Source organism: Glossina fuscipes, unplaced genomic scaffold (genome assembly GCF_014805625.2).
Source record: "Glossina fuscipes isolate IAEA_lab_2018 unplaced genomic scaffold, Yale_Gfus_2 0, whole genome shotgun sequence".
Lineage (NCBI taxonomy): Eukaryota > Metazoa > Arthropoda > Insecta > Diptera > Glossinidae > Glossina > Glossina fuscipes.
Window position 1 is genome coordinate 29049231 of NW_023998414.1, and position 12205 is coordinate 29061435.

The window sequence follows — 12205 nt, forward strand, 5'->3', positions numbered from 1 at the left end:
AGAGAGAGAGAGAGAGAGAGAGAGAGAGAGAGAGAGAGAGAGAGAGACTGACAGTAATACACAGATTAACTTAATGTTTCTTATTGATCAAGTATGTGCATACTTTGCAGCATTTTTGAAGCTTCTTTCTGCGTGTTGTAAACATTTCGACCAAAAAAATGCTTTGTCATAAATTTCGGTGGCGCATATAATAATTCGAATTCTGGAAATACATTGATTGATCTCAATTGATTTACATATTTCATAAAGTTTTCTTCTTCTTTTGAAAGATACTGGTACTTATCCCAGATTATGGTTGGGTGGTACTGATTTGGCTACAGAAGGTCAATATGTTTGGACCTCGACAGGTAAACTTTTCAATTACGTAAATTGGTCACCAGGCAATCCCGACAACGATCGCGGTAATGAGCATTGTGCTTATATATGGGAGAAAACCAATTTTCAATGGAATGATGGAAATTGCACTATAAAAATGGGTTTCATATGTGAGGAGCATCCCATTAAGTATGCTGTGCGCAAAAATATTGAAAAAACTATTTTGGAAAATGTATAAATGATGAATAATTAATTGTACATGAGAAAAATGCTATGAATATTATTGGAAAAAATATTCGAACGCGAATGATTTGAAACTTCAAACTTCTGCTATGTCATTTTACTTGCGGTGACTAGTTAGTTAGTTAGTTTTAGATTTTATAATTAATCGATATGAGGACACTAAACGTAAGTATATACTTAAGAGTTGTCTCAATTTCAATTGCGCGCACTGATTAGATTAAAGCTAATTGCAATAGTTTTTGAAACTCAAATCTTTTAAATAGCATTGATTTAAAGGGAAAATCTCACAATCGCAATATGGCCGCGAAGTGGATAAAAAAATTTTGCCTACTTTTAGTGTTTTTAAACACAGTAAACAGTGTTCCGTTTACTCATTGGCATAATATTCAAGACAATGTCGTGGTATTCATTGATGAGGAATATAAAGTAATTTATTTAAAAAACAAAAAGAAGAAGAATTTCTTTATAAAAAAATGATATTTTTATTTTATTTCATTTTAACAGTATAATTGGTTTGAAGCGTGGAATGAATGTGCCTCGAAGAATATGTCGTTGATAACTTTGGATTCGGAGGAAAAAGAAAAAATGTTAATTAAATTATTGCGAGAAATCAGTGAGTGTTCTAGTGTAACAAAGTGAGAGTAGAAACTCATAACAAATTATTATTATTAATTTTTTTTTTCCTCCCCCCTATCTACAAGATGCTACACGTAATCTTTGGTTGGGCGCTAATGATCTAGCTGAAGAGGGTAAATTTATGTGGGCTTCTACTGGGACAGCATTGGATTATTCCAACTGGTCTGTTAACAGTCGCAATTATCGCAATAAAACGGATTGGCTTCCTCGTAATCCTGATAATTATGAAAATAAGGAACATTGCGTTCATTATTGGAACGAGAGCGACTTTGAATGGAACGATAATGTATGCGATACAAAAATGGGCCTGATCTGCGAAGAACATCCTATTGCACAACTACTAAAAAAAGATCTTAAGGCTCTCTTCGAATTCTTTCAGAAAGGATTAGGGAGTGGCAGATTTATGTAAATAAAGTGAAATGTTTCGTATGAAAACATAAAAAAAAAAATTATTAACAATCGACTATGAGAACAAAGCACGAAATGTTCTTTTGATTCCTTAGTTCTTATAAAGTTTTCATTTTCAGTCTTAACAAGAATGGTGAAGAAAGGGTCAATTGAACAGATCTCCTTAGGAAGATACCGCGTTTACAACGCTTAGTTCAGTTTTAAGCAGATTTTAACAACTTTCTTAAAGTGCGTATGTTGAGGATATATTATAGTTGACCGCTAAGCCAAGGTAGTTAAAAGTGTCGCGTAACTAATTAGAACCAGGGAATAGTGAAGTCAACTCGATAGGGAAAGTTTGAAGCTTTCTCCTCTTCATGTATTAATAGTCAACCCTTTTTTGAAGCAACCGGAATATTATTCATCTCACGCAGGACTTACCCTTGCCATTATGTTTACTGCCCTCGCCTCGACATATGGTAAACGATTGTGATTTACGATATTTTTACCCTTCTGAAAAGGTCGTACGTAAAACTCGATCAAGTCATAAGCCTTGACGATGTATTTATTCTTTTGTAATCCTTTTGCTCAAGCAAAGCAAATGTCATTATTATCCATGCTCCTGGGCATCCGGATTTGTTTCCCTGCTAAGTTTAGTTGCTACAAAATCTAAATTGATCAAAAGCATCCCAATTATACGTACAGGTAAAGTCTAATGAATAGCATACGATCCATGCGCAAGTCCTTCAGAATTCCCTAACCATTTAAAGAAATTTAATAACTGGACTCAATTAGTATAAGTGAATATACATTAGGTGTACAAGCACTCGGGTTGGTTGATGGCTTTATAAAATCTACCTAACTCATTCTTTCTTTCGCCATTTCAGATATAACTTTGACATTAATGTCTCTAACCTATAAGTTTCGGTTGTTTATAGATTATCGTTCAGTGTATATTAAAGTAAAAGTAAAGTTATCTTAGAATGAAAATACAGTAAGCTATGAAACAGTTAACAAGTAGTTTGCAAAATTGCTTGCCAAAAATTACAATCTTAATGACGATGTAGACTCGCATACGTCCGCCCATACGCTGCAAACGCAACTCAGGAAGTCATCATCATCAACTTGAGTTGGGAATTTCTCCCAATTATGGCATATTGTTGGGGTCAGTCTCCTTGCGATTAGTATTTGTTCAAAGCGTTGCAGACATACTTAGCCCATCAGCAGCTCGCAAAAGGTGAGAATGTACGAAATTAGGTCAATGAGTATTTCCCCTGACAAGCATGGAGTTTCCGGGCAAGCTAGCCGACAATAGACTCGCCATAGATAGGCAGGTGGTGCATATTTCAATAATTAAGTACTTTTAACAAGAACGTTTAAAAATAAATAAAATTTCGTCAAACAATACAAGCGATTTATTTGCACACCTAATATATACGTTTATATTCGATATCGATTTGAATCGGTTTGAAAGTTAATTATTTAGCTCATGTGATATCTATAAGAAGTCGTTCGCACTTTTTTACTGATAAAAGATTTTTTACATGTACCTGCAATATTTACTTGGGATATATCCGCCTGAGTGGCCAAAGACGAGGAATCTCGACTAGCAACTCAATGGTCGTGGTTTCGAATCTCTCAAGTGCGGTATAGTTTTTAATAAAAGCCGATTGCCTTAGATATGCCAGTGCTTTTAGGAGTTCTTAGTCTTAGAATTTATTTCTCTGGCGAAATTAATTATTAATAATAATAATAATAAATAATAATAATTATTTGGGATAAAAGTTTTCAAGTAGAATTCACTTGTATTACTCATATAATTCAAATTGAATTTACTTAGACTATTTGGAATTTCCTAGACATTCGTGATAACGTTTTCTTGAAAGATTTCTGTAGCGCTAATCACTTTGCATTGTCAAATTTATGCAATGCGTTCGATTCCCTTCAATTTAAGTACTTTTGTTATCAATAGAGCGACATAAGTAAATAATAAGCAAAATACACGAATACGCGAAATATATAAATGAAGCAAAACACCAAACACACGCTAAATAATCTACAAAAGGCTTTGCATGGTTTCGTCTTATGATTTAAATATTTATGGTCAAATACGTGCATATAACTGAGCTATAATCTTGCCAATAAGGTCATAAGTAGAGCGAGAGATGCTTGAAGCAATCAAGATTTTACAAGTGATTTGGAAGTTGTGCTGATAGAGGTATGCAAGGCTCGATTGTAGATTAATCATTGTACGAGTACTATTATGCGTTTACTACGTCTTTCTACGGTTAAACTAGATTTGTCCTGCCCTTCGTAAAAGTACAAAATAAATATTTTGAATCGATATATTAAAATCCCTTCGTCGGCCGAACTGTCTGATCTAGAAGATGGGCATATATTGCTTTTAAAAAGCAAAAAAAAAAAAAAAAAAAAAAAAAAATTGTATAAAAAAGAGATAAATTTTTTTTAAAAAAAAAAAAAAAAAAAAAAAAAAAAAAAAAATTGGATCCAAAATCCTTCAAATTTGTGTACGAAAAGTGAAAACTATAACTTGCAGCGTGCATATTAGCAATGATTTCGTTTAAACGGAATATAAATTCTTTAGCTGTGAACGATTTAATGTGGAAAAGCTCAACCCGCGTATGCTACTTATCCCATATTCTGCATTAACGACAATACATCATAGTCTTGGCCATTTTGAGTTTTCAAATCGATTTAGCCATTAATACTTACCCGCCTGCCTGACCGAAACATTTTTATAAACAACGTGCGACTGTAACTGTTTGCGATTCGTTTACCCAATAAACTTGACAATCCGAGGTGATATGATTTCAATTCAAATTTTCAACGCTTTAGTCTTTCATAATTATTCGATCGAAATGAATCGTAAATTGATAGAAATATTAGTACTTTTCGCGGCCTTATCATATACCGTCGATAGTGTATCGGTTAATAAATGGTTTAAAGCTCCAGACGGTTCAAATTTGTTTATTGATAAAGATTATAAAGTAACTAACAAGCTTTTATTATACAAAAATTTCAATATAAACATAAAATAATTTATAATTTGAAATTTTATTATTCTATTTAATATCCGTAGTACAATTGGTTTCAAGCATGGAATGAGTGTGCTTCACGTAATATGAGTTTAATTGCCTTGGATACGCCAGAAAAATGTACAGATATAACGAGTCTTTTAAAAGAAATTTTTCGTAGGTTTGAATTATAAACAATTATTTATTAACTATATTTAAATTTGGTGATTGTTTTGTTCGTTTTAAGGATCGCCAGGTAATTTTTGGTTGGGCGGTACTGACTTAGCAGAAGAGGGAACATTTGTTTGGGCTTCGAGTGGTAAAAAACTCGATTATACCAATTGGTCTGCGAATAATCCCGACAATTACCAAAATAAAGAACATTGTGTTCATATTTGGGAACAAAGCGATTTTGAATGGAACGATAATGACTGCAAAGTAAAGATGGGTATAATATGTGAAGATAATCGTTTCAGTCTACCGGGATAATCCTTATAATATTGTCGGCGAAGCACTTGTATATATTTTTTTTTGATGAAAAATAATTTCAATTTCAATTTTAGTAAACTTGAAAATCTGAACCTTTTCAATATCCTTTCCATCCTTTTCATTTATTTCGATTTAAAATAATTAATAATAAATTCATTCCAGCAAATTTCATTAACGTTCTTTCTATTTTGTCAAAGGGCTATGGATCAATCGCTTACTAATCATCAAAATTTTTAATCGAAATCCTAGTTTAGTTACAGAATTTGTGGCAAGGGTTTAACGTGGGTTCCTGCCTTTAAGGCTTAACCCCACGGTGGCCCAAGCCACTTTTAAGCGTACTACGCCCCCTGGCGAGTTAGACAAACCCCACAGAGTAGGGGCTTAAACAGCACCAGAGTCCAGAACGGTTTATTGCGCATGGAACAATAAACCCCACTCTGGTCTGTGGTGAGGTCTAGCTGCACTCGATTGTTTCACTTTGGCTTGGAACTGTCAACCACAACCACCACGAGTACTCCCCGAAGGGCCGCACCCAAGCAGTCAGGACTCACAAATTGATCAACGTTATGCGTTCAAAAGGGAAAAATTGCGCTCGCTTCCACCATAAGGTTTCCACGGCGCCGTTGATCAATTACCACCATTACCCGCAGGCATCCGTGACATATGTTCAAAAGTATGTTAGGCAAAAGGGGAAAAAGCCTTCCGTCATATCCCTTTTTAATAATATTTGCATGTATTATTTACTCAAGAGGGTTTTTTATTAATAGGCCAAAGGGAAAGCCATCCGTCAATTCCTTTTTTTTTTTTTGTATCATTAACTCTACTCTTGAGAAAATTCTTATTCCGTTGCGACTTTTTGACCAAAGTCCATCATATTCCCGCAGGCATATGTGGCTTTGTGAGGCGAGCCTCCTGACCGCCGTGGCTCCTAGTTTATTTTGCAAAGCCTTTGGCATACTTTGGGCGGTTGTAAAAACAACCGCACTTCCATTCGGATTCTCCATACATCCTGGTAGCCAACACCAAGAACTACTTTTCTTCGAGATATATAGGTCTCGGGTATTGCACTGACATGGCAGGGGCGATCTACCATGCACTCGCTAGATTACTACCTTCTACGTACTTAATACCATTCAGAAATTTCCTAGGTAGTAACTAGCTATTGAGTGAAGAGTTCGTCTTCCAGCCAACTCCTCCACCATCTCTCAAAAACTCGTCGCCGAGTTAGTAGCCCAAAACCTTAAACCCTTCTTAGCCGACCGAAGCAGTTGCTCGCGGATCACCACTGGGAGGTGAGGGTTTCGGCCATCTATGCTCCCCATTAAAGCATAGTTTATCTCCCCGCTAGTTTAGTTGCAATTTCACCTGTCGTATATAGCGTTCCATATATATAGCATTAATTTGGAGAGTGCTATAGCAACACCAGGAGGATTCCGCAGCCGATGCCAGAAAAAACTTCGGGTGGCCGCATTAGGAAACAATAACAAAAATCTAAAAAAAATGGTTGTCGACAATCGGAAAGTGAATGAATTTTTGCGCAATAGCTGATGTCGTAAGGCTAGCAAAAGGCAGGCTAGTGCGTTCATCGTTCTGCGTGAATATTTGGATAAGACACTTTTATGGCAGAAAATTTAATTAAAAATGGATAACATATTCACTCATTGTGGAACAAAAACATCAAAGTGTTTTCTGCTAGTTTTCTGTTTAATCAGAGCAAAAAGGATTTTTTTGTCATGGACGAGAGATGAGTCCACTAGTACACTTCTGCGTCGAATAGATTCTCCTTTGAATGGAAGGGGAAGAGTGAAAGGCGTGTGAAATCGACAATATTGCAGCAGCCGGCCGGACAGATTATGTAAGCGCATTGTGTTCTATCCATCAACTGATTGCGATATTGGGTCGATAGTAGGAGAAAATTGCGAAGAAGCGGCGGTGAAAACGGTACCCTTTTACCGATACAACGCATCGTGTCACAAATTGATGGCTGCAAAGGTAAAATTGCATAAAACGACATCTGAATTGTTGGTCACAATCACCATTTTCTCTACGAAGCTCAACATGAGGCTCGAGGGAGAAATACTTGCATCGCATGATGAAGGTTCAAGCTTATTTTGAAGATTTTAACAGATTGTCCGCATAAAAAAAGAATTTAAATGCTAGAGAAGCGTTGAACTGATTGTATTACCCCTGAAGGTAAAAGAAAAAGAAAACATAAAAAAAGGGTTTTCTTCCGTAGTCTCTACATATGTTGACCGATATACTAGATACTTCATAATATTTCCTTTTCAATGAATTACCGCATGCAAGGTGTGAAGAGAACGCCGAGAGTATTTATGAAAGAGAAGAGTGACAACTTGTCAGCAGAGTGCTTTTCCAATTTTAGAGAAAATTAAACGCATCGGTATGTATTTGTCAATTATTGACGATAATGTCCTCATTGATAAAATCTACATTATGAAAGTCCTTCTTGACGAAAAGCCTGGAAGTTAGCGTAAAAGGTCCCATAAAGTATACGTAGTTGGGGCTTTTCTGTCTCTTTGTTGGATTTAAGAGGGCAGGGATTAATTAGAAATGTGATATGGAGAACTTTTCAGGTCAAACGATCATCAATGCAAAAATATTAGTTAGCCTGGAAATTACTTGTTGCTCTTCCCGACACCAAGTTAAAATAACTTCTTTCAGGTAAGTAGACAGATAATTAGGGTCAAAGGTGCATATAGTTACGTAGAGTGGACTTGTATTTATTTGATGAAAAACTTTCAAAGTGATCGATTGTACTGTAGTAGTATCACGTAATTTTTAAAATGCAAGATCATAGTGAGCATATAAGACATAGTTTTAGCTTTTTAGTTCAATAAAAAAGGTAAAAGAGCTGCAGAAGCGCATAGAATGGTACGTGCTGGGTATGGAAGTAACGCCCATGTTAAAATTGGTTCGCGAAATTTCCTTCTGGACATATTTCAGTGAAAGTTTAACCGCGTTCTGGTAGGTCAAATACTATTGATGACGACCAACTAAAGGTTATGAGCGCAACTGATCGATATATGATGAGTCGGGAGATTGCAGAGCAAAACTTAATTCATTCAAAACAAGTGTTAGTGATCGCATTAAAAGCCTGTGATTTGCTTCCACACGATTTAAAAGAAATTCATTTAACACAAACCATTAACATCTGTGATATACTCTTGAAACGAATCCAAAACGATCCATTTATGTAGAGAAATGTAACTGGTGATGAAAAATGGATTCCATATAAAAATGAGCTCGTGATCAAATCACGGGTAGCCGTCTCAAACAACACTCAAACCGGAGATCCATGAAAAGAAAATGGAGCTATAAAGGAAGTGTGTATCATGAGCTTCTGCCGCATAGCAAAACAATTAATTTTAAAGCATAGTGTGAAGAATGAAGCCTTGCAGCAGAAATGCTCGGGATTAGTCAAGCGAAAAAATACAATTTTTCATTAGGACAATATGGAACCTCATACTTCCGCACTCAGTTGCCAAAAATTATTAGGGCTTAGCTGGAATATGTTAGCAAATCCATCATATAATCCTAACAGGTTACGATCCCTTTCGTTCTCTACAAAATTCTTTATCTTGTAGAACTTTTAGTTCAGAAGATAGCTTGCAAAATGTTCACTTTTGCGGGAAAGAGAATCTTTATCACAGACTTTACCCAGAATATGCTTATATCGATTCAGAACTTGATTCTATATGTTGATATATATATTGTAAAATCTCTGAAGCTTCCTTTTGGGTGTTGGCAGACATTATGCCAACTTTAATATAATTATCGTGGATACAAAAACTCTGAAGGGATTTAATAAAGCAAACGAACGATTATTTGATGTTCTTCTTCTAACGCCTAAAGTTATATTACGGAAAACGTAATCGCGTATTTAAACTTTCGTTGAGTCAGTTGAGCCCATGAGAATTTAATTGGATATTTAATGCAGTTTTTCGACTCAAATTTGTTGAATCTCTGAACGTCTAGTTGACTTACTGTGTTTCTAAACATTATAAACTTATCAGCATTTATTTTCCATGAATTTCGTCGAGTGAAGAAATGAGGGAAATCCATACTAAGCATTAGGTTGGCGCATATGATATGTCGGTTTTTTTATACTCAATTTTTTTTTGGCACACACTCATAAAAAGATATAAACCCTTTACAAAGCCAAACCTCAACGTTGCGCATGAGATTTCGCAGACGTAGAGTTGTTTAATGTTCTTCACCTCGTTTCGCGACATGAATCAAGTTAAAATTTTCTTTTACAATGCATTTGATCATTACACAGGGGCACAGGGGCAGTTAAGCAAGACAGAGAGAGAGAGAGAGAGAGAGAGAGAGACGGCGAGGGGACAAGACTTGAATAGAAGCTTGAATTTTCCTTCGGACTTGGGCATTTTTGCTTGCTGGGTTTGTCTCAATATGGGCTCAATATGGTTGTATTTTCTGTTAATATTGCACGATATTCAATAATAATTGTAAGATCAATTTTAAGCCTAAAATGTCCACTCATCAGTTTTACTATGCAAAACGCTCTAAATTCAAATTGAGTTTTAGACGGTTACGCAGTTGATATTATATGTAATATTAGCAAATATGAAAATCTTGCATACGAATTTTCGATACCAACTGAATTATCATTTCTAAGAAACTATAAAAAAATAAAAGAAAAAATTCTATAAAATTTTTCATTTAATATTTTATAGTTTTCTTACTATGGGACACAGTAGTGGGCACTTTGGAAAGTGGACTGATTCGTTTAGAATTGAAATAATATCGAACTAGCACTTATATTGTGTGCGAGTATTCATAAGGGGGACAGCATTTGGAGATTAAGAATTGAAATAATCGCTATCGATCCATTACATCCAGCCATTGATTAATAAAAAGTCATCTAAAGTGAATGAATATTTATGTGTTATCCTAAGGTGAATTTCTTCTCTATATAATATCCGTTATTTAACATCCACAAACCTAACAGAACATGTTGTAAGCAAGCGTTATATGCGTGTAACGTGTCTGCTTAAATTTTCCCATTTACTGAAGTAAATCAACAGCCGGTATTTTATTGTGTGAGCATGAAAAATCATCAACCACTTTTTATACTACCACCAGCCACAACGGTTATATTAGACATGTTAAATGTTTGCAACGCAGCTAGTCAAGTCGATTTTCTCATATCTATTCGTTACGTCGTTCCTTCATCTATTGCGATTGTTATCATGATTCTAAACAATGCGCTTCATCTTCAATTTTTTCTTATTACTCATCTCAGATTGAATTGAAATATCAGAAAAATTGTATTCGCAACTTTGTTAACAATTATTTAAAGAAAAAGACTTCCATATATATATATATATACATATATACTTAAAGAGAGAGAGATAGAGAGAGAGAGAGGGAGAGAAAAAACAATTTAAGTATTATTATTAATTTTTGCAAATACTCGAGAATAATGTCACCAAAAAGTAGATATATATATATGTATATATATATATATATATATATATACGATCGATATATCGATTGAATCGATCTTCTCGACATTATCTTGTAATCAAATATCGTTATAGCATATGAGCTAGCTAGCTAGTGGCGGATATTAATAGATTCGACCCAAGCCGATTATAACTTCTTTCTTCTTTAACTATATAAAGAGATTTCAAAATTTTTTTTTTTCTCTGACTGCTGTGCTGTTCAGGCAAACAGGCACGCACAAAAAACAAACGTGTATAATAAATGCCAACAAAGGGTAAACTGAGAAAAGAGCGCTAAGGCAGAGATAGTTTGGTTTTGTTTATGCGACTCGTTCGAAATGAGTGAATGAGTGAAATAATTCGTTGCGTTGCTTTTTGTTTCGGCTGTTTCGGTTACCATTTAACGGATTCAGCGGATTCAGTTGCTTCAGTTGCTTTTTAAATGCCAACCGCGCCAACCGTTTAAGGTGTCTATTAAGTTGAATTCTTTTTTTTTTTTGTGTTCTTCGCGTAATAATTTAAAAAAGAAAAAAAAAAAGGAAAAAAAAACCCATCAACATTTTTAGGGAAGTTTGTTAAAATAAAAAATTGCAAAAAGAGTAATAAAACGTAAAGCAAATCGTCAAAGGTAATATATAATTGAGAGTTTTTTTTTTTTTTCATTTCTCGTATGCATGCATTAATTTTATTAATAAGAGCAACAATAAATTTGCTGAACAAGTTCAAGTGTAAACTTTGTATTATTTTCTCTAACTGGTCTCACTTACCTTCAATATTCAAATTGTGTGTCAGAAACCAGTTTGAAGGTCAATACTGAGAGTTGTTGCATTTAATGAGATCGGTTATAAAAAACAAAAAAAAAAAAAAAAATAAAAAAAAAAAAAAAAAACAAAAGCATTTTGAAAAGTTTTCAAATATATATACTATCTAAATACGGAAAATATTTGATTGTTTCCCTTTGTGCCAAAAAATCATTTTGTGCTTTCCAAAAAAATTTCATGTAATATTCAAAAAAATTAAAAAAATTAAAGAAGAATTAAATATTATAATAAATTTTCAAAAATCAACTGACAATGATGATGATGTCATATTGTATGTGTATGAGTGATTGATATATAAAAGTAAACAAACGAAGAAAAATACACGTAATGTAAAAACTAAAGATCAACTAAAGTGTTCGCAAGTGTTCGTTTACTCACACGTACCACCAATTCACCCTTCACCAGATCTTACGGTATTTCCTTCTCTTTCAAGACAATCAATTATTTTGCTGATAGATACTTGAAACTAGAAAAATAAATAATCGGAAAAATGAAAAGCAAAAAAAATCAAAGCAAGTTTATCTATCCTAGATTTAGTTAGTAGTATATAGTTCGATTAGTGTACTAGATTAAAAGTAATTAAACATTTTATATAAAATTATTTTTGTAAACATTATTGAAATTGAATATGAATTATTATTGGATCTTGGGTCGAATGGTTTGAAAAATTTTTAATATTAAGAAATAAACAAAAGGAAAAAAAAAGAAAAAAATTAATTTATCTCTTGAAAAATATCCTGAAATACTCTCTTCATTGCAAGGAAGTATGCATGTATGTAACAATCTATTA

General features: G+C 34.0%; 2 protein-coding genes across 2 annotated transcripts in view; both read left to right on the forward strand.

Moving 5' to 3' along the window:
• The window catches only part of LOC119640101 (serine protease snake-like), an 8028-nt gene extending 7439 nt beyond the window's left edge, over positions 1–589 (forward strand). The window contains exon 7 of the mRNA XM_038037962.1: positions 270–589. Within this exon, the coding sequence (XP_037893890.1) occupies positions 270–553 (284 nt within the window). The 3' untranslated portion in view covers positions 554–589. The remainder of the gene's footprint in view (positions 1–269) is intronic.
• Positions 590–830: 241 nt separating this feature from the next.
• On the forward strand, positions 831–5228 carry LOC119640805 (macrophage mannose receptor 1-like). The gene is made up of 7 exons (XM_038039081.1): positions 831–984; positions 1063–1171; positions 1260–1599; positions 1722–1735; positions 4438–4589; positions 4682–4793; positions 4864–5228. Exons 1-7 carry the CDS (start codon positions 856–858, stop codon positions 5103–5105), a joined length of 1098 nt encoding a protein of 365 aa, XP_037895009.1. The 5' UTR covers positions 831–855; the 3' UTR covers positions 5106–5228.
• The last annotated feature ends 6977 nt before the right edge of the window (positions 5229–12205 follow it).

Coding starts and splice junctions, on each gene's coding strand:
- LOC119640805 (XM_038039081.1), top strand. CDS start 856: ATGGCCGCGAAGTGGATAAAAAAATTTTGCCTACTTTTAGTGTTTTTA. Junction 985..1,062: donor TCATTGATGAGGAATATAAA/GTAATTTATTTA, acceptor TCATTTTAACAG/TATAATTGGTTTGAAGCGTG. Junction 4,590..4,681: donor TTATTGATAAAGATTATAAA/GTAACTAACAAG, acceptor TAATATCCGTAG/TACAATTGGTTTCAAGCATG.